Below are 24,859 nucleotides of genomic sequence, written 5' to 3' on the forward strand. Positions count from 1 at the left end.
GGAAAAGAGTCCCTTTTGCTGTGCTTTTGCCTTGTCTTACTGATTCATTGTCAAGTTTGTTTTGATGGTGATGCACAGCAGCCCTTAAACTTAACCTGGCAATGACTGTTAGATAGCACATCAGCTTAGTTGTGGCTAAACGAGGTCTGACCTGAGTGTCTTTAGCCTCAGAACAAGGATCAGGGACTTAAAGTGTGAAACCTGGTATAGATGCTGATGGATTGAGCCAAGGACCTGGTTACACTGTGTTTGACAGACATGTTACTCAACTTACAGCTCGAGATTGTTCATTTAATTGAGTGGCTAACTTATCTGTCAAAGTGTGTTGATGATACTTATTTATTTATTTATTTATATTTGTATAGACATTATTTATTTTTATTTTTATTAACTTTATTTGTTTATGTTAAAGACTTGTTCTGTTCTCTAGGTAATTTCAACCCTGAAGAATTGTTAGCCATGTCACCAGTCAAGTCCCAAGGTAGAATAAATGCCACAAAGCAGAGGGCAGGAAATCAACAGAAAAAAATGAGACAGAATCTTTCCAGACCGCCTCAGTCTCCCTCTAAAGTGCCTAATGGAAAACAAAAAGTTAGAGGGAATTCACCAATTCCTGAGTACAGAAAGACAGATAAGGTGAAGAGCAGTGGAAGGAATAAAGCAGATCCAAGTAAAAAGAGAAGTCCAGAACCACAGAAACAAGCGGAAAGCACGGTAGGAAACGGAATAACTGTAAATCGTGAAAAGGGTCAACATAACAAAGATAGTAAGACAGGAATAAACAAGACAACTAAACTTAAACCTCCACTAAAAGCAGCCCCAACCATACAAGGGAGGATCAACAACAACCTCCCCACCAAGCCTGAGAACAAGAGAAGTGACAAAGTGACAGAGAGTGAGGAGGAGGAATCAGAGAGCGATGCAGGAAGCTCAGAGGAGGTGACGGAAGAGGAAACTAGTAACGATGAGAAAGAGGAGGAGCAGGGCAGTAACACAGAGCCATCTGAGACACATGGGAGTGAGGAGAGCAGTGAGGAGGAGGCTGAGGAGGCATCGGATACTCAAAGAGATACAGGACAGACAGCAAGCGAGGGATCGGACAGAGAGCTTTCAGAGGAAGTCAAATCCAGAAGTGAACCGGCCACTTCCAGTGAAGAAGAAGAAGAGGAAAACCACAAGGAAGTTGAAGTATTTGAGGCGGTCATCAGGGATGTGGTTGAAGACAGGGCGATAACCCAGGACACATCTGAAAAGCCACCAGCTGATACAGCCTGCAGACGACGCAGACAAACTCCCCGTCCCTCGAAGCCTGCACAAGCACCAAAATACAAGATGTTTAAAAAAACAAAAGCAGATAAGCAGGCAGAGAAGGCTGAGAAACAGAGAGCCAAAGCAGAGAAGCAGAGGTTAGAAAAGGAAGCCAAACAAAAAGCCAAGGAAGAAAAAAAGAACAAAAAGAAACAACAAAAAGAGGACAAACCAAGTTCTACAACAGAGGAGACTCAACCAACAAAAGATCCTCCCACCAACAAAGAAGATGAAAATATAAATGAGAAAGATGCTCCTGTAGAGGCAGATCCAGATGAGGTAGAGGAGGAGAAGGCTGAACCAATACTGACCAAAGCCATCAAAGGCCAAAACCGAATAATGCTTCTCAAAGCCAAAGGTAAGGATCTCAAAGCCATTCTGGAGCCTGAGGAGCAGCAGGACGCTGGAAGTACCGTCAAAGGGCGGCCACAGGGATTGCTCTTGGGGAAGGTCAAGATGGCGTCTCTCCGAAACAAAGCAAATAAGATGCTAACGAAGCCTGACGAGGAAACATCAGAGAGTGAAGCCACTGATGGAGCGTCCAGCAAACCCAAGGAATGTTTGATAGTGCGAAGAAAAGGTATGACCACTCTTCGTCGAGTGTCCGGTTGGATTCAGAAAAATGTGCCACGGGGGTTGAATATGAGAAAGAAGCTTTCTGCTTGGACTAAAGCCATCGGGATCTCCCACTGGCTTTCCCTTCGATCAATAAAACAGAAGCAAGGCCCCAGAAAATCTAAGGGCAATATCCTCAAACACAGGATGGCCATGAGAGTTGCCAGTAAAACCAGCTTGGCTGGTAAAAATAGAAGGTCCTCTGTGGACAAAATGGGGAAAGAGAATGCCAGCCTTCAGGAAAAGGAAGAGGAGGGAGGGGAGGAAGCAGTCCCAGTTGGAGAGAAAGAGGTAGAGGCCAAATATGCTGTGGTACTCCCCAGGATGAACAAACTGGGAAAGGCAAAGACAGCAGAGGTGCCCCAAGCAGCTCCTGGATCTTCTACTCCATCAAGTACCACTGGACCATCAGGAGAACCCACTACATCACAGCCCAAACCCCCAAAACCAGGTGCCAGGCTTGTGCTCCCTGTAAAACCAGATCTCAGCCTCCTGAAGTCCATCAAGAAGTCCTTGCCTGGAGGGTTACAGTCAGGTGCAGATGTGGCAGAGAGGAGCCCTGGCTCCAGTGGTACACCAGAGGGACCATCCAGCACCGAGGATAGAAACAGGAGACATGCCCACAACAATCAAGATGGAGTCAGTGTGCTACTGGCTGCAAGAGGGAAACTGAACCCCTCCCAGATCAACCTGACCAAGATGTCCTTGTCAGGGCCGACTCGGGCCAAGGGACCAGATTCAGAAAGCGAGGCTGCAGCTGGGATTCCCAGGTCCACCACTCAGCCCTTTCCAAATGGGGAGGCAAATGCTGTGATGCCTGGTGTCCGGTCCCTGTATGAAGAAGAGGCAGACAGGGAAGTAGCCCAGTTGATGGGTGAGGGGGGAATGTATGCCATCACCCAACCAGAAGTGCACTGGGCTGGGAACCCAAGGATGAGTGGAGACCCTCAGGTAGGTGATACATTTTTAGAGGATGATGCTTCATTAAAAATACTGGTATGGAATGATGACAAAGAAACTGCATTCTGTCACTTATACAAAGCTTAAAGAAATGCCAATAGAGGGAGTGTGAAAAAGATTTGTTGAATTTAGTTGTGATCAGTGTGATCCAATGATTCTTTTTAATGTCAATCATCTGTCTTTGCTGTGTGTGGGATCAGGACTGGTTGCGTGCTGAGAACCTGCTGCCCCACCAGACAGTGGAGAAGCTAACCAAGTGGACAGTCTATGATGATGAGGGCCAGGCCAGGACCATTCCTGCCCACAATGGGAGGGGCCCCTGGGAATCAGATGACCCCACCCAGGAGATGCTGGAGAGTCGTCTGGTCTGCACACAGGTATTAATGCTGCATTGAGAGAAAGTCCTGTCCTGTCCTGCCCAAAATTGCAGTGTATACCAGGCTTTAGGCACATTCAGATTCACATTCAGATTAAATGCAAAGCAAATTTTAGCCTATCTTTACTAAACCCCATTTGTTGCCACTGGATTAACTGTGCAGTCCATATTTTTTTTCAACACAAACAGCCAGAGTAATGACTGTGTAGACGTCATCTGTACCCGGATAGGAACGTTTACACCTGGTGAACACAAGAGGACAGTCAAGACACATCACCATGCACACCTGGGTCTATCGTGCATCTCCAACTGATCTTTTGTGTTCATATTTTGTTACTACATTAGTTACAATAGGAGGTCAATGGGCCCTGCACACAGTTCTTTCATTCACGCTCTTGCTAGCTGCTAACTAGTCATGTTAGTTATTGTGTTGGTACAAATGAAGATATCGCTGTTGGCAGAATTCAACACGTCTCATTCCATAGGGCAAAATGATGTTGAACACTTTGTTCAGCTTGATGTTAAATGTGCAAGTTATTGAACATTGGCACGCTGTCACCAAAACAACCACCAAGGCCTGCAGTGATGATATAGTTCTTGTTGGGGATGCATCAGGAAGCATTAGCATGGTCAAAGCGTCCCAGATGAACTCAGCAAGTGGTTTGAGTGACTGAATCACAATGCATCTTGATGAACCAATTGATAAAGTTGCAGTGAAACCAATCAACCACAGTGTGCATTTGCCCCCAAAGTCCTGTGTTGTGCACTACGGGTGTGCAGACCACTGAAAATATTAGTTGTGCTAACTGATACAGATGCAGTAGTAAAATGGTGGTTACTGTAGATGTGTCTGTTGTGCTCTACCTCGTTGTGATGCGACAGTAACATCTGCTTTACCAATCATAATAGACATCACTGCCGTTGACCCTTGTAAGTACCTGGAACTCACAGTTAGCATCAGCTCCCAAATATAGCTCCAGGATCTTGTCTCCAAAGCAGGCAGTGAACAGGGGGAGCAAAAACAGAGCCAGTGGCAATTGAAACATCTTGTGTAAAAGTCTGAAAGTCAACCACAGTGCTTGTCAAGGCGAGATCTTTTCTGGATTCTCACAATATCGCACCATCATGTGAAAATCTTGTCAGGCTTCAAGTAATTTGTTTGTCTCTGAACCATTAGTATTTTGGCCAGTCAACATTCTGTGAGGAAGGACACCTGGTTTATTAGTATTTTTTGAAAGTGCCTGCCCTTCATTGAACCTGCACATCAGGTTAGGAGGTCTTAATGTTGACCTGATGGTGGTACTAGACTCAAATGTCATCTTCATTAGTATTCATACCACATTTCATGGTAAAATATCCAGTGCCTGTCCAGTCTGGAACAAAGTGACAGAATGTTCATCTGACTGACTAACAGACTGACACATGCCCCTATGCTTTGGCTCTGTAGTCAGCAGCAAAAGACTGCCTTGCACATTGGCCATTCTCTATGTTATTACAACATTCTAGCACTGGTGAGTTTCAGTGTTTGCCCTGTTACTAACTTCTCCCTGTACTTTGTCAAGCAGCATTTTCCTTCAAACCAAAGAGACAAACATAACTTCCAATGCAGAAAAGTTTAACTACCACTGTCTAATGTCAAAGGGCTGGAATATCAGTATATCAGTTCTACTTCCTCACTTATAGCCTGTGTGCACACAAGACAATAGGAAATAAAAGACTTACTGGTTTATTTATTTCCTGGTCTATGTAGATACAATAGAGCATACAACACACCGCAGCACGCTGCTATGAGATTGCAGTATATCAGCTATCACACTGCTCCACCACTGCAAGTGGATTGGTTACCTGCTGTGCAAAGTTTATGAGTGTAGTGGACCATTAGCAGCAGGGAAGTGCAGAAACAAAACACATCTTAAACTAGAAAGGGCTCTGGAGAAGGTTCATTGACTTTTCGAAGAATTCAATTCAATGTTAGCAGCAGAGCAGGTAAGGGCAAAGCTGTCTAAAGTTAATGGTCTTGACTGAAACAATGTTTTGAATGCAGGGCGGAGGGCTCTAATGTTGACTTATGTCCTCATAGCAGCTTATGTCTCTGCCTTTTTCAGATGGTGATGCCTGGCAGCAAAAGAACTGTAGAGGTGGATGAGGTGGAGGATCTGTCTCAGCTGGAGTGAGTTCACACATGTTACTTGGCTTACTTTTGGGGAAACTACCCTAGACTTACATTCATTTCCTGGAGAGTAACCCCTAACCCTAACCTCACTTGTCTAACCCTAACTTTGCCCTAATTTAATTTTAACAACTGGCCCCAAAATCAGCTTTTTTAAAATTCAGGATACAGCTTTTGCCCTCAGTTGGACAAGCCATCCACAAATAACTGGTCTTAGGTCTGAAATGTGTCCCTGAAGGTAGCCTAAGTCATACCCACCTACCCACACATGCACGCACACACAGTACCTTGAGTCCAGTACAAATATGCTCTTATTTCAACCTGTTTGTCTAATGTTCATAGAGAGGTGTGTGAGAGCTCTGTGCTTCTGAATCTGAAGAAGAGGTTCCAACGTGACTGTATTTATGTAAGTTTCATTACTATTATTATTTCATTGGAGTGTTAGGGTTAGGGTTAGGTCATTGTTCTAGGATTAGGATAAAAGAGGATTTGGAAACAGCTTACATAAAACCTGAAACAAGGCAGAACTAGAGCACTTGGAGAGTGCAGACCTCCGCCAAGCAGCTCAGATTTCCCGCCATTTTATTATTTTATCCACTTCGCTTCAACCGATCACCCCCAAAATTTTATCATCTGTTCCTTGTCCCATTATCAACCTTTCCTGAAAATTTCATCAAAATCTGTTTAGAACTTTTTGAGTTATTTTGCAGACAAACAGACAAACAGACCAATGCTGGCGAAAACATAACCTCCTTGGCGGGGGTAATAAAGTGAGAGAAAAAAATAAGACTGAACAAATTTATCAAGGAGGGCCACAAATGAATACATGATAGTTAAATCTCAGCAATCATCTTGGTAAATGGAAAAACAACAATAACATATCAAATCACAGTCAAATACCAGTCACTACCACAACTTATCAGCCATCAATATTGCAGACACCTTGTTGTACCTGTTGTGTGTATTCTCTGAATGCCTGCAGACATTTTCTTTATTCCTAGACTTACATTGGAAACATGCTGCTGTCCATTAACCCCTTCAAGCCCCTTAACATCTACACAGAGGAGCTGAGACAGAAATACCAGGGCAAAGAGCAGTGGAGAAACCCACCGTGAGCAAACAATTCTCACACTGCTGTCCATTATTCTGCCTTCTCTCATTACACTTTTAATTACAACTGTCAGCGTGTCTCACCAAAGGTTTTAGTCCCTTCAGTACATCTGTCCACCTGAAATTTTTTCATGTTTTTTATTGCTAATGTTTGACTTTCTGTTGTTCTCTGCTTTAGCCATGTGTATGCCATAGCCGATGTCGCTTTCAGTCACTCTCAAGCCTCCACACAGGAGCAGTGCATCATCATAAGGTACTGACAAGAACAACGATGCTATCATATATAGTCTATTTCGATGCAGTTTTTGTGCATTTTGTCTTTGCTGAATCAGGTTTTAAGCAAAATACCTGCTCTTTTCCATCATCTATAATCTCGTCTAGTTATTGGATGCCCTGGTGGCCTAAAGGTTAAGGTGCCAACCATGGGCAGCAGCTTCCCTGTTTCACATCAAGACAAGGACTTTTGTTGCTCAGTTTCCAATTTTTCGGGTGATTTTTATTTCTTGTGTAGTGGCCAGAGTGGTTCAGGAAAGACTGAAGCTACTAAGCTGATAGTCCACTACCTCAGCTCTATGTATCAGGGCAGAAAAGACAACCTGCGACAGGTAATTAAAAGAAACCTTAATTAGTGTAAAGTGTTAATAGTTAGCAACACTGCAACTTGTTGGTGGATGTACCTGTCAGTCCTAACCCCCGTTTATGTCTTCCTCTTCCAGCCCATGGAGGTCTTTCCCATCCTGGAGAGTTTTGGGAATGCCAAGACCATTCTCAACAACAACTCCAGCCGCTTTGGCAAGTACCTCCATATCCACATTCTCCAGTGAGTCCAAATATCTGGAAGTATCTTTTGTTGTTTTAACATATATTCCTTTGTTATGCCCCTGAGAGGACTTGTTGCAGCTGTTTTATTTTTCGACTGTCTTTCATCTTGGTTGACAGTGGGGTTGTTGTAGGGACCTCGCTGTCCAAATATCTCCTTGAGAAATCCAGAGTTGTCTTTCAGGTGAGGACATTGAGTGAGGTGTGCTGTGTGCTCAAATAGACATCATGGAGGACACCATGATGTTACATTTGCTGGAGAAGCTACTTTAATGAGGTTCAAATAGATTATAAGACACATAAAAGCAATACATCACATTGGCTTTGGCACCGACAGCATGAATAGTGCTGGACAATTTGTCACTGTGTAAATGATTGAGTGATCAGCTATTTGTCTAATATATCACATTTGGTTTGCTTGTGTTTACTTGTAGGAAAAAGTCTCAAGTTCCTTTTCTGGTTGAGTGCTTTTGCTTCTTGGAAAATGAATTAGAGGCTCAGCTTTCCTAGCTTGATAGAAGATACCTATAGCTTGTCAATCCTCAGTTTTTAGCCATGTTAGCACAGCTTGAGGGATAAAAATGCTGGTCGGTTGGTTGGTTGGTCTGTCCAACAATTTGGTCCAAAATTGAATCTTGGCAAATGTCAAATCGATCATTTTAAAATTTTATATGGATAATCTTGATCCCCAGAGTTTGAAATACAATAACTTTGGTGATCTCTTGACTTTTCCTTTAGGACTATCAGCAGGTCAAAGTTTTCAGTCATTGAGCAAAATATCTCTACATCATGAGGTTGACTAACTTGACAACCATTTGAGTGATAGCCTTGAAATTTGGAACAGAGGTTCATGTATTCATGCTCCCCAGAGACCGAATACTAGTGAACTTGGTGATCCCCTGGCTTTTCACCAAGCACCACCAACAGGTCAGAGTTTTAAATTACCTAATGAAATATCACAACATCTACTGAAAGGACTGCCACATCATTTGGTAAAGACATTCATGGTTCACAGAGGATGAATCTTTATGACTTTCCCTTTAGCTAGCAGTTTTTGGGTTCCAGGTGAAATATCATGACAAATCTTGGATTGATTGCCATTAAATACTTGGTCCAGAGGTTCATGATCCCTATAGGATGAACTGTACTAACTTTAATGATCCCCTAACTTTTCCTCTAGCACCATCATTAGGTCAAAAATGTAATTTGTCCAATAGATTGGGTTATGACCAAATACCTGAAAAACTAAAGACTTTCCCATCTGCCTCAGCTGCAGTTGCTATTAGAAAATGTTAACATGCCAATTTACCAAAGTAACTTACTAAACTGGTAAACATTAGCTGCTAAATATTTTAACATTGACTTTGTCAGCATGACAGCACGTTGTTGTTTGCTTTTAGTTCAAATCAACAATCAGTTAATCTTGTGTCTTGATTACCTTTGATCTTAATTTCTACATTCCTTCCTACCAGTGTGGAGTGTAACTGAGTGGACAATACAGCCAATACAGCTAATACAGCCTCAGATTTGTATGTGTTTCATTATGTTGATGTTTCTGGCACTGTGGTTTATCGCCAGAGGCAAATGCTGCCATTGGATGTTTCTGCAAATCAAGGATATGTTACATTTGTATGTTTCACACATATCAAATCAGCATTTCTAAAGTCATGTAATGGGAGGTGGAGGAAATGATGGATGGCAACACCTAGACGGGACGCCGAGTCATTGCAGTGTTTCCAACAGCTTTTCAGGCACCAAACGTGGCTGTTTTTTTAGTGACCCATTGCTGTGTTTCCGCTAGAAATAGTGCCATGAAAAACAGTTGTTTCTACCAAGACGTCACTGTGTTTCCAGCGGGAATTGTGCCCCCACATTGGGTATTTTAAGCCAAAACATAATCTTTTCTTCACCATAACCAAGTGGTTTTTGTGCCTAAACCTAACCACACGTTAACCACAGCGTTGTTGCAACATAAAGAAACATACGTTTTAACATATCTGCCACATAGTGGCTTACAAATGTAACATATCCATGCAAAAACTTCCAATGCCAACAGTTTTCTGGTGATTGGGTCGACATGTAATGAACTCAGTTGATGTCACTGTCTAGTTCTTGTTTCATTTCCCTTGTAGGCCAATGAGGAGAGGAACTACCATGTGTTCTATGAGCTGCTGGAAGGTATGAACGACTGGGACAAACAGGAGCTCTACCTGCAAGGAGCCGAGACCTATTACTACCTTAACCAAGTACATCAATAAACACAGAACCATTCTTCATCCCTGATTTTTGTAGTTTCCCATTCCTCTTCAGCCATTATACATCACACATCTGTCCTCCTCCAGGGTGGTGCCTGTGAATTGAAGGGGAAGCAGGACAAGCAGGACTTCCAGCTTTTGGTTCAGTGCTTTGAGACCATTGGTCTGCATGCTGACCAGATCTCCACCATCTGGGCCATCCTCTCCTCTATCCTGCAGCTCGGCAATGTCTGCTTCAGCTCCTATGAGGTGTGTGTGTGTGTGTGTGTGTGTGTGTGTGTGTGTGTGTGTGTGAGTTAGTGAGATATTAGATGTTGTTTTCACACATCAGTTGGTGCTTTTGCTTCAGAGCGAGTCATTTGAGGTGGCTCGAATCTTCAGCGAGGCTGAGGTCAGGAGGGTTGGCTCCTTGTTGCAGATTTCCTCTGAGGCCCTGCAGACTGTCATCACTCACAGAGTCACGGTCAGTAGACCCATGCACCAGTCATGCCTTTCCTTTCACCCATTTTTCTGCACATGTGCACATTGATTAGCTTTTTTTATTCACAGGAGACAACCTATGACAGGATATACTGCCCTCTGTCTGTGGAAAGTGCCATAGAATACAGGTAAGAAAATGTCCTCAAATGTTGATGTAGACTGGAGGTAAGCACAAATAGCAGACAAGTCTGTCAAACCACAATTTAAAGTAATCATTTGGAGAAATCCATCCATCCATCCATCCATCCATCCATCCATCCATGCTTGGTTGCACAGATAAGTGGCAAATGTCAAATGTCAACTACATAAAACAAACTAAATGAACCAAAGCTGTTGCTGCACAAGTAAGTGACTATCACTGTGTTTGCGGAATAGATCATTTGGCTCATGAATGTTCAATTACAATAGTATCATGAGTTAATTAGAATTTGATTTTACTGTATGTGAATGTAGAACGTGGACAGTGTTTGGCATCTCTCCTCATTCTTTCTTGCAGAGATGCCATTGCCAAAGCCTTATACTCAGTGCTGTTTGACTGGTTGTTAGAGCAGATCAATGACTGGCTGAGCCCCACAGAGATGGACAGCACAGTGGGCATAGTTGACATTTACGGGTTTGAGGTTTGTATTATGCCTGGATTGAGATCTGGAAACTGAAAAGTAACTGAGCATTTGTTTGTGGTGATGGATGTGACATCACAGTGTTTTCGTGTTCCTCTGCAGGACCTGGGAGTGAACAGCTTTGAGCAGCTGTGTATCAACTTTGCCAATGAGCAGCTGCAGCACTTTGTCACCAAGGCAGTGATCTCCCAGGAGCAGGTCAGTGGTCTGTAGATCGATTAAGATTAACTGACCCTCAACACACCACTTTTTAATAAGTCACCCTTTATAAACGGTTTATAAGCAGAGACTAATGGCATTATCAGTAGATGATGGTTAGTTCGCTATAGATCGGTTATAAGCCATTACTAACTTATATTTTCAATACCATCTTCAATAAATGCCTTCACACACTTCACAAACTGAGTGTAGCCTGTGTGTGTGTGTGTGTGTGTGTGTGTGTGTGTGTGTGTGTGTGCAGGAGGAGTATAGTGCAGAGCAGATCCAGTGGTATCCGATGCCAATCAAGAACTTCCACTCCTGTCTTGAGCTGATCTCCTCCAGACCACACGGCATTCTCCGCATACTGGACGATCAGACCTGCCTCCCGCAGGTACAGACACACACCCTGAAACTGTCACGGGCTGTGCGTGTTTCAGCACCTGTGGTGCTGTTATTGGGTTCAAACCACATAGTCCATAGTCTATGTGTCTATGTTTTGTAATAGTCTTTAATAAACCACTTCACAAGCTGATTAGTTGAGCTTTGTCAACTAATCAGCTTGAGGCCTCCCGAGGCAAAGATTTATTTCAAAAGCTTTGGCAAGCCATGCCGAAGTAGGGAGTAGGAGAATCTCTGGTGTCTGCTGGATGCACACATGCACCAAACAGTTCAATTGTGTGTAGCGGTATCATGAGGAAGCAGACGGGAGACATTGTCAGGCAAGCAGAGGAGTCGAGGCACCAGTAATGAAGGAGAGCAATCTCACATGCAAACCATGCAAAGGCCGTGTATGCCGCCACATGGCAAATCACTCCACAGTTCTGGAAAACACAAGCAGGTAAACTCACATGAAGACTCCATGGTGCGCACACAAAGGCGGTTTATGCAGCCACACGGCGAGTCACTCCACAGCTCAGGAAAACACAGCAAGCAGAACAAGTAAACTAACGACGAAGAGCTGACTAGAAGTTCTTTCAGGCAGCCACGTGGAACAGGCAAACAGAAACCAGGAAGGCAAAAGCAGAGCTCTTGGTCAAGGACAGAAGTCTGAGTTGTTTACCAGGGAGCAGGCAATGCAGGAGAGTCAGAGGCAGGCAAGGTCAACAACAGGGAAGCAGTCCAGAAGGAAACTCTGGAAAGTCTTGCATGAGAATGATAAAGAACAATCTGGCAAGTAGAGTCTGTGAGGCTGGAGTATTTATATTGGCAAGGAGTCATCAGAAACAGGTGACCTGAGTTGCCTTGATGAGGTGGGTGTGGAGGACAGGCAGGAATTCAGGAGTGTAAAAACAATGTTTCCATTTCATTTTACATTAGACCTTGATGGAGTGTAAAATATTGAAAAGTAAATCTGTGTGTAATTTTGGTATTGTTCCTCTTTGTTTTTTCATCAGGCCACTGACCACACCTTCCTCCAGAAGTGCCACTACCACCATGGGAACAGCCCCTACTATGCCAAACCCAAGAACCCAATGCCAGTCTTCACTGTCTATCACTACGCTGGGGCTGTCACTTATCAGGTATCAGGTGCAGCATGCTGCTATAAACAGCAGATCTGTCAAACAGCAGCCTGTGCTGCAAACACATCTGGGCTGAAAAAATACTCTTTTTCCAGGTTCATAATTTCCTGAATAAGAACCACGACCAGTTCAGGACAGAAGTGGTGGAGCTTTTTGCCAGGAGTCGCTTAAAGGTGAAAAAAACTGGCATTAGACTCATACAGTGTCCCAGTCTCCCGGAATAAATGTTGGCATTGTACATTTCTGCAGACCAAGTATATTACATTTGTAAGTTTAATTTATAGTGAATACATGCATTTCTTTGCATTTCAATTATCAATTTTATGTTGTGACAATGTCGTGCTTATCATGTGGTAAGGTTTAGGCACAAAAACCACTTGGTTAAGGTTAGGAAAATATCATGTTTTTACCAAGCGAAAACCTCCATGTCTGAAAAATGAAGCCAATGCAGAAGTGCCATAACCTGCAGTTTATTAAATGACCACTTGAGGCTGACTCTAAAACAGTCCTCATGCCCCTGCGGCAACAGCCTTATACATTGGGCGCCAGCTCTATCCACTAAGCCACCGACACCCCAGCATCACCAAAGTCTGTGAGTCAAATCCATCCCTGCACAGTTCCACCCTCTCATCCATATAAGGTCACATCTGACTCCAAACATCCAAGATGGTGAGGGCTGAAATGCTAAACTTCAGGCTTCAAAACAGGAGTCCACAAATTGTTTCATCTCAGCCGTGGCTTCGTTCATTATTCTATTCGATAGTCCATGATTTTTTGTCTTAAAATACCCGGTTTGATCGCTAGCAAACACAGCTGGACATGCCCACAAAGAGGCCTGGAATTTCGTCATTTTAGAGCCAAGGGCCCTTGGCCTTTCGTGTTGTCAATTTTTTTGACGGCACAAGGGCCAAGTCTTAAGTCTATATCCATAATGTATTTAATTTAAGGACTAAGGATGTATAACTATCTGTGAAATGAATAAATAAAACAAGCTCAAGCAAACAAGAATTTTTTTAACTTTTAATTCATTCATGCATTTAATTATTTGCACAAAGGTCCAGTCCTATGCCAGATTGTCTCAGCTGCAAACACAAGCCAATAGCCCTGATGGTGGCGCTACAGCAAGCATCTAAAGTTTAAAACCTTGAAAATTCATAACAAAACAACCATATGTGGTACAGCTTCACCACTTTGACCAAAATGTAGCCCCAATACTGAAGAAACCTTTGTACATTTAAATCTATTGCAAATTATGAAGTCCATTACTCTGCTTTTTCAAAATCTGTAAAACATATTGCAGTTTTTAGCCGCATCTTCAAAGCTTTTTTTAAGAGACCTCTCCCTCCGTGGGTTGGCCGGTGATAGATTGGTGTCAAACTGTTGTTATAGTCCGTCCGAGCGGTTCATGCCAGGCTCGAATCAAACCCCCCACTGGTGATGTATGCATCGTCTCATTTGATGTTGCCCAATAAGAATCCAGAATGTCATCAAAAGACGCATTTTTTTTCTCAAAAGATGCAGGTGTCAAAGCCGTGTTGACGGGAAAGAGGCAGAGGAGAGAACCGCAAAATCACCTGGGGCAGTGTGGGCGGGGCATCAAGGCCACTGTGGCCTTAGGGCAGATATTTTTTTCAAGGGCACAAGGCCAAATTGCGAGGGCCTGCCCTGCCCACAAGTCTTGTTCTAAAACACTTGTTTTGGTTGGTCTCTATGTGGCCTTACAAATGCCATGTCTTTAACTGCCAGGAAAATGCAAGGTAAGGTGCTGGGTGCTACTGTTGTGCCTTTTCTGTGGCTGTTTTCAAAAGCGCAGTGTCAGGTTGTGTCTGAGGTCGATAGGCAACCTTAATAAGCACCATAATGTAGCCTATTTACCTGAAATCCTGGGTGCAGGGCTGATCTCCTGGCGCTGTTTGTGTGTAGGCCCATTGTAAAGCTCTATACTAAAATGATTAACTTCTTCTCCGTATTTACCACAGACTGATGTTTATGGATGAAGGGAAAGCTATCTGCTGGCTGCAGTAGGATGTTCCAAAAGTTGAACTCTGTTTATCTCAGGGCGCAGTCGTTGAACCCTAAAAAATAGGCACTCGGGAACTCAATGCAATGGCATTGCTCTGGCCTTTGACCGGCCTGCCGCATGTCTACAATAAAAACAATGAACTTGTGGGCGCAAAAGACACGGCATGTGTATGGCCCCTAACACTGGTATTGCCGAGGTATCATGCTATCAACCCTACCCTTCTTATGATGAGAAACTCTGCTCATACATATAAGCCGAACTACATCTGAAGCATACAAATGAAATATATGGTAGCTGTGGTTTGCAGAAACTTACAATGCCAACATTTTATTCTGGCAACTGGGCTGCATCAATACAAAATAGAATAAAGTAAAATGACAAGAAAATGTCTGTTTTTGTTTCACTTTGGTGAATGCATTGTGCTTCTATATGTATTGCCACAATACAAAAAAAACAAAACAATGAATACACACAAGGCAATGAAATAAACAAGTGTTTTATTAGGGGTGTCTTTACTAGCGGTATTCTAATTATAAGAGTACAATTTTCTGGGCAGAGCTGAATACAGAAGTGATCAGTTTGAAGATACTGTATATAAACATAAAATTAACATAATTATAGGCTTTTAAAAACACACTTACACATGTGAACCCATACATTAAGTGAATTTTGTCAGTTTACCTATGAACTTGCATATTTGTCAGATGGTGTCGGAGCTGTTCCGCAAGGTTCAGGATGCTTACATTCAGCAGAGAGAGCTGGGCTGGAGAGGGAGGGGCCTCCGCCAGCAGCCCTCTACCGCTGCCTCACACTTCCTTCAGTCCCTGACTGAACTCACCACCCGTCTGGAGAGGTACCAGCACGCTGACCACACTGACTGCCACTGAGCCGTCATCACCAAAGCTGTGGATCAGTGTGAAAGCCAACTGAGTGTCACTTGAACAGATACAGTTTCACTGCATGTGTTTAAAATTAAATAGCTGTGGTTTGTGGAGAAATCGGGTTTAGTAAATATCACGGAAAGAAATACGATTTGGTGTGAATCATCACTGACAGAATTTCTACAGGAGACTTCACATGATTAGACACATCATACCAGGGTTAAACTCTAAAGTCCCCTCCACTTAAAAATGTATTTTTCTTCTGTTTCTGTCTCCTAAAATGTCTGACTTTGACTTTACTCACTTGTATATGTGCAAAGTTTGTCACTAGAGATGTGTTGTCACATTTCTCTACTAAAGGGGGCAATGTCTGTGCAATGCTGAGATTCAAATGTACCTTAGGCTAGCTTGATTAGGTACGTCACCAAAACAGGAGCTACTTGCTCTCTAAGTCCCTGATCACACAGAAAGCATTTTGCAGGTTGCAAAACGCAAGGGGCACCACACAGCCTTTAAAAAAATAAATAAATAAATAAAAAAAAATTGAATGCCACTAGTAGCAAAACTGTTGCTGCGCCTTTTTATTGTTGCCAGGCAACCACTCCATCACCTCCTTACCCTAACCTTCCTGTGTAATCAATCTACCGTTTATTTTTAATTTTCATTTATTTCACAGTTTGTAGTAGCTAGTTCCTAGCATGGACAGGCAGAGGGTACTTGCTCTGGCTCTGGTTGAGGGTAAGAGACTGTCAGCAAATAGTTTGTTAGGCACAGGTAAACAGAGGACTGTGTGGGTACATGAGACCCTAAAAAAGACGGTGGATCATGGGGAGTACAACTAGTTGGTCCAAGAGTTACACCTTGATGATGGCTATTTCCAGGCATGTCTTAGGATGACTTGGGGGTGGGTTGACAACCTGCTATCGTCAGGCCTAGCATAACAAAAATGAATACTAACTACAGGGAGTTCGGTGATCCTGCAGAATGACTGAGCACCACCAGTTGGTCAAGGAGTTTCACCTCCATGATGGCTATTTCAGTACTGCACTTTTATATGCTTCCACGCCTGCTGTTTCCTATTGAGATGGTGGTAACTGGTTTGTAAAGTCGTATAGCTCTCGGTATCCAGCAACCACTACCACCAGTTTCTCCTCCACTGTTAACCAACTGTAAACTTGTTGTCATGACCACCACAGAAGGCCCGCCTCTAACATCATCCTATTGGACAATGAAAAAAAAAAAAAAAAAAGCAGAGATGACGTTTTGTCACCTCCAGTAGTTCAGAGCGCTCCGGCAAAAACACCAGGCACCTAGAGTGCAAAAACACAAGGCACGCAGCAACACAAAAACAGCGAGCAAAAAACTTCATTCTCATTTAAAACAATTACAGAAAGCCACCTCCAGCTGCTAGAATGCTTTCTGAGTGATCAGGGCCTGAGGAAGGGAAACACATATCAACAGGGAAACAAAAACACCCACAAAGAATCCTGAAACCTCCAGCGTGGAGCGGGCATGTCAGTAGGCCTACAGAGAGCAGTTAGCATTGGCATAGTAAAAGTGTTGACTACAAACTTGCAGAATGAACCGTTTTTGGATGTAAAGCAGAACTTGAAGCTTCCTTCCACTATCTACCAAAAACCCTGTCATCGCAGATATTATTGTATGTTTCGCTAACATTAACACTGTGTCAGCCACTGCCAGTTAGCCCACAAACTAACAAGCTAAAAAAAACAGCATAAACAAAGAAAAGATGCTAACTACACTTAGTATTCTGATGCGTCTGCTAGTCACTGATTTTTGACTGAGTTTCAAACAAGTATGGCTGAATCTTTCCAATGTAATTGTAATGTTGACCATCTTGATGGCCACTGCTCTTTCACAGGTCAGCTTGGCATGTTGGTGAAAAGCAGAAAGCGAAAAGCACAAAGTGGAAAGCAGGAAGTGGAAAGAGGAAAGAGAAAAGCGGAAAATTGGGAACAAATGCGAAACCAATAGCAAGCAAATATCTCAATGAGGGAGAAACAGTTAATCTGTTTCCAGACCCTGTTACAGAGGGTGTATTTTAAAAATTATGCGGGAAAACAATGTTAAACAAAATACTTGTATTAATATAGGTTAAGTTGGTCTATTTTGACATTCTTTAAAGCGGGCCTGCAGGGGGAATTTCTTTTTTTTCTTTTTTTTTTTTTAACTTGCCAGGTCAGGTAAGATTTCTGACCCACTTGCTACCTGCTCAATGTCATTTCTCACATTCCCCACAATTTGGTGTATTTATCAAAGTTTATCAAATAACAACAAAGACTAAAGTCAACAGTCATGAAAACTGACCCTGTTTTATCCTCCATGCTCCTAAACTTGAAGCAAACTGAGTTGGAGTTATAAATGTTTACCCATCACCATTTTCTCCCAAGTACCTGGTCGGTACTGGGCATGTGCAACTCTCAACAGAGATGAGGGGAAAGTGAGAAAAGCTCATCCTTAGCTCCTTCCGTCATCTGCTCAGAAAAAAAAAACAGTGTTTCATTCTGTTTTACCACTTGCCTGATCTTACTGGTCCGACCTTTCCTTTCACTGGCCCCAGACAATTGGGCATCATACCGGACTGAATGGCTCAAATCAGGACATTTCGTGGACACATGTCAATCACACATTCTGGTTAAAACTTGTTCCAGATGCCTGAAATTTGCAGTGCGTCTTGTTAGTGTTCTTTAAATATTAAATTTCACCTCTATTTCTTTACATGCATATAGGTTGGAGGTTAATCATGTGCCATGGTAAATAACGTAATAATGTTATTTCTTTTAACTCCTAGATGCAAAACTACTTTTATTCGTTGTCTGAAGCCAAACTACGTCAAGGTAACAACAAATACTTTATACTGATGCTAACTTACTTGGTAAACATTAGCAGATAATATGTGATATTGTATCTCACCTGTCATCTTTGTCATCTGTCAGCTTCCTGGGATCTTCGATGTAGACTATGTGTCGGCCCAGCTAAGGCATGCTGGGATGATGGAGACCATCCACATCAGGAAAGAGGGTTTCCCTGTACGGATACAGTACTCCTACTTCATGGAAAGGTGCTGCAAACATACATTCCACGGCACTAAAAAACTATAATGTTTTTTATGCTTATGCTTCTTAAGGTAATGCCAGTGTCTCATTTTTACTTCCCTTGTCTTCTTTTCATCATCTTGCTTTTTCTTGTACCTGCTGCTTCTTATCAGTGGTTAAATAGTTGAAGGATGGTCAGTACTGAGGTGTTGCACTGCAGTTACTTGATCCAAAAACAAATGTAAACACGAAATTAGTTCAAATTCATTCAAACACACGTAACTTATTGCCCCCCATCTGTCAGTGGTCAGAGTGTCTTACCCTTCAGTATAGTCTACATGGTTTCCCTGAGCGCTGTCATACAGCTGCACCATGTTTCATGACATTGTATTGCCTCTTGAAATTTTATATCATGGCTCCAGTTTTTTCATAAATAAATTTTTAATGTATATTCTATAGCATTTGCTTAACTGGGGAATATTCGGGGTAATCATTTACAAGGACACAGCAAATAATATAACAGAGCCACTGAGAAAATAAGGTGTCTATCAGTATTCATGCTGATGTTTAGAGCTGGTTTGGATTGGAGAGTGTGTCCCACAGTTAACTTGTTATTTTATACCCTCGTCCTTAAAGGAACACTTCACCCCCCTAAATCATCATTTGTATATCAGTTTCTCACCCTGTGTCACACTGAATTTGCGAAGAAAAAATGCCTCCATGGTGAACCAAAAATCCATAAGCAGAGAAAATTCTTGATAAATTGAAGTCACAGGGGTCCATGTTTAACAATAGGAAAAGTATGTCAAAACATATGTTTACAAACAATCTAACACAAAGTATCATATATCCAGTCCTATGCTCAGTACTTCCGAAACACATGCATTTTAGCTAAAACTTAAGGATTTAAAACTGAACTTAAAGTGGAACTTATCTATGCTCCCTTCAAAGACAGACTCCATTGACAAAAATGGTAATTTTACCTTGATAAACACGAGAGCTGTTAGACTACTGCTGCCTCGATCAGTTAGCTTGTTTGTGTTGTTGCATGACTTTGGTGTTTTAGAGGGTTTGTTCGGATTCACCAAAGGCAAACAATAACACGAGTCTGGTTTTGAAGGAGGCATAGATTTGTTTTACTTTCAACTTGGTTCCCCATCAGAAAGGGCTGTCTGTTTGGGAAATGCTGAGCATACAACTGCATAAATGAGACTTGGATGATACTGCTCGAGTTGTGTGAGAGTTTGTACACCGATGTTTTGATATAGTTTTGCTGATGTTAAATGTGGACCCCTGTGACTTGTATTCATAAAATTTTTCTCAAAGTTTTTGGTTCTTCGTTCAAGATAAAGGCCTCTGAGAAAAACAATGTTTTCTTTATGAATTCAGCTTAACCGGGCTGAGTATTTGATACACAAATGGTCATTTGGGGGAACACAGTATTCCTTTAATGTTCCTTCCAAAACCAGAAGTGTGACTTTGTACAGGGAGACACTCTGTTGGAAGTGTTTAGAAGTTTAGAAGGTGTGTCATGTACCAAGAAATCATGCATTATTTACGTCATCTGATTTTGGATTTAGAAGCTTCTGAGCAAAGCTTGAAGGTAGCATGTGTTGTGTTTAAAAGATACGGGGTGCTGCTGAGCCAGCGGCTGCCCGAGGTGTCAGACAGAGAGCAGTCGGTGGCTCTGCTGGACATGGTTGGTGCAGAGGAGGGACAGTACCAGCTGGGACTCACCAAGGTGCCAAAATGCCTACTCATGATACTGATGAGAATTTTTATCGTACATATCAACGTGTTTAAATATAAGTGTGTGTGTATCCGTGTTAGCTGTTCCTCAAGGAGCTTCTGTACCAGCAGCTGGAGGAGAAGTGGAGCAGCACCCAGACCTGGGCTGCCATCACCATCCAGAGGAACATCAGAGGCTTCCTCTGCAGGAGGAACTTCAGGTTCTTCAAACAGAAAGCCATCATCATCCAGAGCCACATCAGAGGACACCAGGCCAGGTACTAAAGGAGGAAAACCTGAGAGGAGACTTTTTCTTTATATTTTATACACCTCTGTAACAATAAAACGACATAATAAAATACAGGAAATACTGCTTTAAAGGAGCTGGAATTAAAATTATTGTGATAATAATGTAATTACTATTTTTCTAAGTTAAAGGAAACAATCACATCCACAATAAAATGCACTCAATTTCCCAAAGGATACATATTTACTGCAAGAAAGAGCAGTTTGATTTGTTTTTCAAGGACAAAAATAAGAAAGTAAAAAATGAGAAGGAAATAAAGACAGAGGAAGGAAAGGAAGGAAAGGAAGGACAGAAAGTTTAAAAGGAAGAATGAGCAAGGCTTTTGATTACTACTACTACTACTAATACTAATAATAATAATAGTAATAATAATTATAATAGACTTTATTTATATAGCACCTTATTTACAAGAAATGTCATTATAGGCCATTATAAGCACTGAGTGCTTAACATGAAAATAGACATGAACACAAAACAATTAGGCAAATAAAACAAACAAGGCAATTCAATATAAAAGGACATTTAAAAACAGTTTAAAACAAGGATTAACTGATTTAAAACCATGAAAAAAATCATAAAAAAGTCATAAAATCATAGACTTGTTAAACCATACATTATAAAATCAAGTAAGATACATTTTAAAAGAGCTGCAGCAGCGTGAAGTGTAAAAAGAAAGAGTTTCTTAACAATATTAGGAAAGTCAGAGCGAGTTAAAGGCTAAAAAATATGTAGTGAGCTGGCTTCCCTGATATCTATAGGTAGCGTGTTTCGTAGCTTTGGGGAGTAATTTCCAAAGGCTGCATACCCAATCTCCTTGTGGCTCTTGCTGGAAAGCTCCAATAAACCAGCAGCAGATGATCACAGTGTTCTTGGAGACAAACATTTAACAGTGGAGTTAGTAATGTAGCATGGTCTTAGCCCATTTAGGGCTTTGTATACAAGGATCAGTTCGGAATGTAACAGGAAGCCAGTGCAGAGCAGCTCAGACTGGCTTGATGTGCACTCTTCTCTTGGTTCAGGTTCATAGCCGAGCTGCAGAGTTTTGAATGAGCTGAAGTCTCTCAGTGGTGTTTTTCAGGAGGCCAGTAAAGAATGCACCGCGGTAGTAGAGGCATCTTAAAATAAAAGCATGAATCAATTTCTCTGCATCTTCTTTTCTTTAGAAATGGTCGTACCTTAGCTATGTTTCTGAGGTAGAAAAGTGATGTTTTTGTCACATTGTTAATGTGGGACTTGAAGCTTAGATCTGAATCTAGGATCACACTAGGACTCGTCACCTCAGATTTAATCCGGGGAGTTAAATTCCCCATTTGTCAGAGTTTCTGAAAAGACAACATGTGGAGATTTTTAACAAACATCTGCAGTATTTTATATGCCTATCTTGAAAATAATATAAACCCTTATTACTAAAGTAACCCAAAGTGCTTTTTGTAAGAAATAAAAAAAAAAGCATTAAGAAAAGTTAAAAAACAAACACAAGACGACACATTTAAATAATAAGGCCCCTGAGGAGCCTCCAGCAAACCCCGCTGACCCAGGCTGTGTTCTGCTCCTCCGCTAGAAGAACCAGAGGGAGGGCGGGACCCCTGGGCGTGGGGCTGTGGATTTTGTCATTGTTTTTTTTATCAACATTTTGAAGTGAAGATAAACAACTTTACAGCTAACTTAGCTACAATAGCTTTCTCGCTCTCTCTCTTTTTTTTTTTTTTTAAGCTACACTAGCTAATGCTGGCAGCCAGAAACGAACAACTATGATTCACTGTATGTTTAAGTTGAAGTTACTATATTCTGTTATGATCGGGAAGTTGATATGCAGATGCTACACTACGATAGCTAGCTAACTGAAATATTGACTACTCCCACTACTGTGAAGTGATTGGCTGAATTAAAAACTGATATGTTTTTGACTGACAGGGGATTGTGGGCCTCTGATGGGCCACAAGCTCATGTATGCGCATGTCTAAAATGGGGGCTCTCCAGCATGGGGATGATATTGTCAGATTCACATAAGCTTTTTGTGGATGTGGATCACAAATGGTGGCAGTGTCACATGATGTCACGCATGCATGGTTTGCAACTGGGACTTTTTTTTTTTGGGTCACTGAAACTCAAATTTGGACATTCTTTTCCTTTCACTCGTCATTACGAAGTAAGTGTTGATACCATAGTGTAATGGCTGTAGAATAATGACAACATCATCATTTAGATTGGTTCCCTACACATCTCCCTTTCACCAAGCAATTCAGTTTACCACTGTTGGAGAAATTGAAGGCTCCATTGCGGCACACATGAAGTGCGTCATCTTTTGCACAACCAAAGCAGGGAGAGGACAACACTTTTTTTCCCCCCAGTAGCTATCAGTACCTATCCCCACTTACCAAAATGTATCAATGTAAGTTTTTTCCAGTTGCTGTCACCAGTGGTGGACACGGTTGACGGTGGAACAACCAAAGTAATTGTGGAAAACAAAATGCAGTGTGTCCTGTGTTGTTGGTAGTTGCTGGGCTCTGAGGAAAACAGAAAGTGATTTTTCTTCGCGACAGCGGCTCCAACAATAATACCACTTGGAAATGCTTGTCCTTTTCCACTTGAACAGGGAAATGCTCTCATGTTGCAAATGGTTCTTGCATGTTCCAAATATGGTGAAATGTGTCCCAGATATGTGGTGTATAGAAACTGTAAGCTGCTTCTTCATGTTTGGTTTGGACTCTGGGGACAGTAAGCAGACCTGTCCCAGATGATCTGAGTGGTCTGGATGGCTCAGAACACAGCAGATTAGAAATGTATTTTGGCCCTCATTAATTCAGTGCTTCAAATACTGGAAGAAGTTTTTTAATCAAGTCTTTGACACACAGGGAACCAGTGCAAAGATCCCATCGGCCCAGGTATCTGACAGATGTAAACCACGTCCTTTGAGTGTTGCTTTGTTTTAAGATGATAGACTCATCTTATTTTTGTCTTAAAGGGATAATTCATCCCAAACATCAAAACTACATATTTTCCTCTTACCAGTAATGCTTTTTATCAGTATTGATTGTTTTGGTGTACAAGCTGCCGAGCGTTGGAGATATCGGCTGTAGAGATGTCTGCCTTCTTGACTTGTGAAACTCAATGTGCCAAAAAAACAAACAAACAAACAAAAAAAAAACACTTGAAAAACTCACCAGCAATGTCTCTTTCCAGAACTCATGCCCTGGCTACTCAAGATAATCCACAGACCTTGTTGTGAGAAGTTTCATGTAGGAACTATTTTCTTTCTACCAAACTAGATCTTCCAACTGCGCAGAAGGAAGTGTGCATCTACTCATGGACAAGAGTCTCGTGCTCATGACAGTGTGAGATGTCCACATCTAGTTCCATTACATTGACATCTCTACAGCCAATATGTCCAACACTCTGCAACTCACACCAAAACAATCTAGACTGATAAATAGGACTACAGGTAAGAGGAAAAATATGTATTTTTGATCTTGAGGTGAACTGTCCCTTTAAAGTGGATGTTAAAATGTAAGGCTAAGTCCATTATAACTGGAGTACAAGCTGAAGAGCATCTGAAGGAATGGAAAATTCCAATAAAGCACCATTCCTCAAAACTTTACTCAAGTACAATACCTCAGTAACTCTACTATGTTGCCTCCAAGCCAACATTTGTGTGTGGGGCCCATGTGAATAGTAAATAGGCTGAAAAATTGGCCCTATATGGGATTGTCCACAAGTTCCATATTGGCTCCATGCCAACTGCCCACATGAGTGGGATTTCCCAAATTGGCCCCAGATAAGATGTCCATTTGGTACCCACTTGGTACCCAAGTAACCCTAGTGTAACCCATGTGGGGCCCGTTTGGGCAAACCCACCCATGTGGGCAATGGGCATGGGGCCATTGGGCCAATATGAAACCTGTGGACAATCCTATATAGGGACAATTTTTCAATCTATTTACAACCCACATGGGCCCCACATACAAATGTTGGCTCTGGATGCTACACAGAGTCTCCACGTGTTGTCATACCCAGTTAACTCACATGAAAAAAGGGAGTAAGGTTTCACTTGCAGGCCGAAATGAGGTCAGACATTTATATACTAACATGAAGCACTATGTGTTTGTGTGTTGCTGCCCTCTGTCTTTGCTAGGAAGTACTACAAGCGTCTGAGGCAGTCCTTCACTCAGTTCTGGGCAGTGATGATGATAACCAGGGACACCATCAAGAGACGCCACTGGAGGAAGGTAGATATGAGAGAGGGAGAGAGAGAGAGAGATCGCCACTGCAGAGTCATTGGCTGTGTTCCTTGGCAACCTTCTGTTTGCTCACTTTGTTGTGCTATAAATCTCTGCTCGTAATGCCTCTTACACAACACCAGCAGCTTAACACTACACCATGAGAGCATGTAATAGGAGAAATATGTCCACGCTCTTTCAGTGATAACGCCC

At 42.1% G+C, this 24,859-nt stretch overlaps 1 protein-coding gene across 1 annotated transcript in view; it reads left to right on the forward strand.

Moving 5' to 3' along the window:
• myo15b (myosin XVB) overlaps window positions 1-24,859 on the forward strand; it is a 77,017-nt gene that overhangs the window by 283 nt on the left and 51,875 nt on the right. The window contains exons 2-25 of the mRNA XM_049564338.1: window positions 431-2,874; window positions 3,084-3,260; window positions 5,365-5,429; window positions 5,772-5,835; window positions 6,431-6,540; window positions 6,718-6,792; window positions 7,051-7,144; window positions 7,256-7,359; window positions 7,479-7,542; window positions 9,491-9,604; window positions 9,701-9,862; window positions 9,963-10,076; window positions 10,163-10,221; window positions 10,590-10,713; window positions 10,816-10,911; window positions 11,174-11,305; window positions 12,309-12,434; window positions 12,530-12,607; window positions 15,162-15,310; window positions 18,151-18,196; window positions 18,296-18,420; window positions 20,021-20,135; window positions 20,225-20,400; window positions 24,562-24,700. Of these exons, the coding sequence (XP_049420295.1) occupies window positions 460-2,874; window positions 3,084-3,260; window positions 5,365-5,429; window positions 5,772-5,835; window positions 6,431-6,540; window positions 6,718-6,792; window positions 7,051-7,144; window positions 7,256-7,359; window positions 7,479-7,542; window positions 9,491-9,604; window positions 9,701-9,862; window positions 9,963-10,076; window positions 10,163-10,221; window positions 10,590-10,713; window positions 10,816-10,911; window positions 11,174-11,305; window positions 12,309-12,434; window positions 12,530-12,607; window positions 15,162-15,310; window positions 18,151-18,196; window positions 18,296-18,420; window positions 20,021-20,135; window positions 20,225-20,400; window positions 24,562-24,700 (4,923 nt within the window). The 5' untranslated portion in view covers window positions 431-459. The remainder of the gene's footprint in view (window positions 1-430; window positions 2,875-3,083; window positions 3,261-5,364; window positions 5,430-5,771; window positions 5,836-6,430; window positions 6,541-6,717; window positions 6,793-7,050; window positions 7,145-7,255; window positions 7,360-7,478; window positions 7,543-9,490; window positions 9,605-9,700; window positions 9,863-9,962; window positions 10,077-10,162; window positions 10,222-10,589; window positions 10,714-10,815; window positions 10,912-11,173; window positions 11,306-12,308; window positions 12,435-12,529; window positions 12,608-15,161; window positions 15,311-18,150; window positions 18,197-18,295; window positions 18,421-20,020; window positions 20,136-20,224; window positions 20,401-24,561; window positions 24,701-24,859) is intronic.

This window comes from Epinephelus fuscoguttatus, linkage group LG20 (assembly GCF_011397635.1).
Source record: "Epinephelus fuscoguttatus linkage group LG20, E.fuscoguttatus.final_Chr_v1".
NCBI classification, from domain to species: domain Eukaryota; kingdom Metazoa; phylum Chordata; class Actinopteri; order Perciformes; family Serranidae; genus Epinephelus; species Epinephelus fuscoguttatus.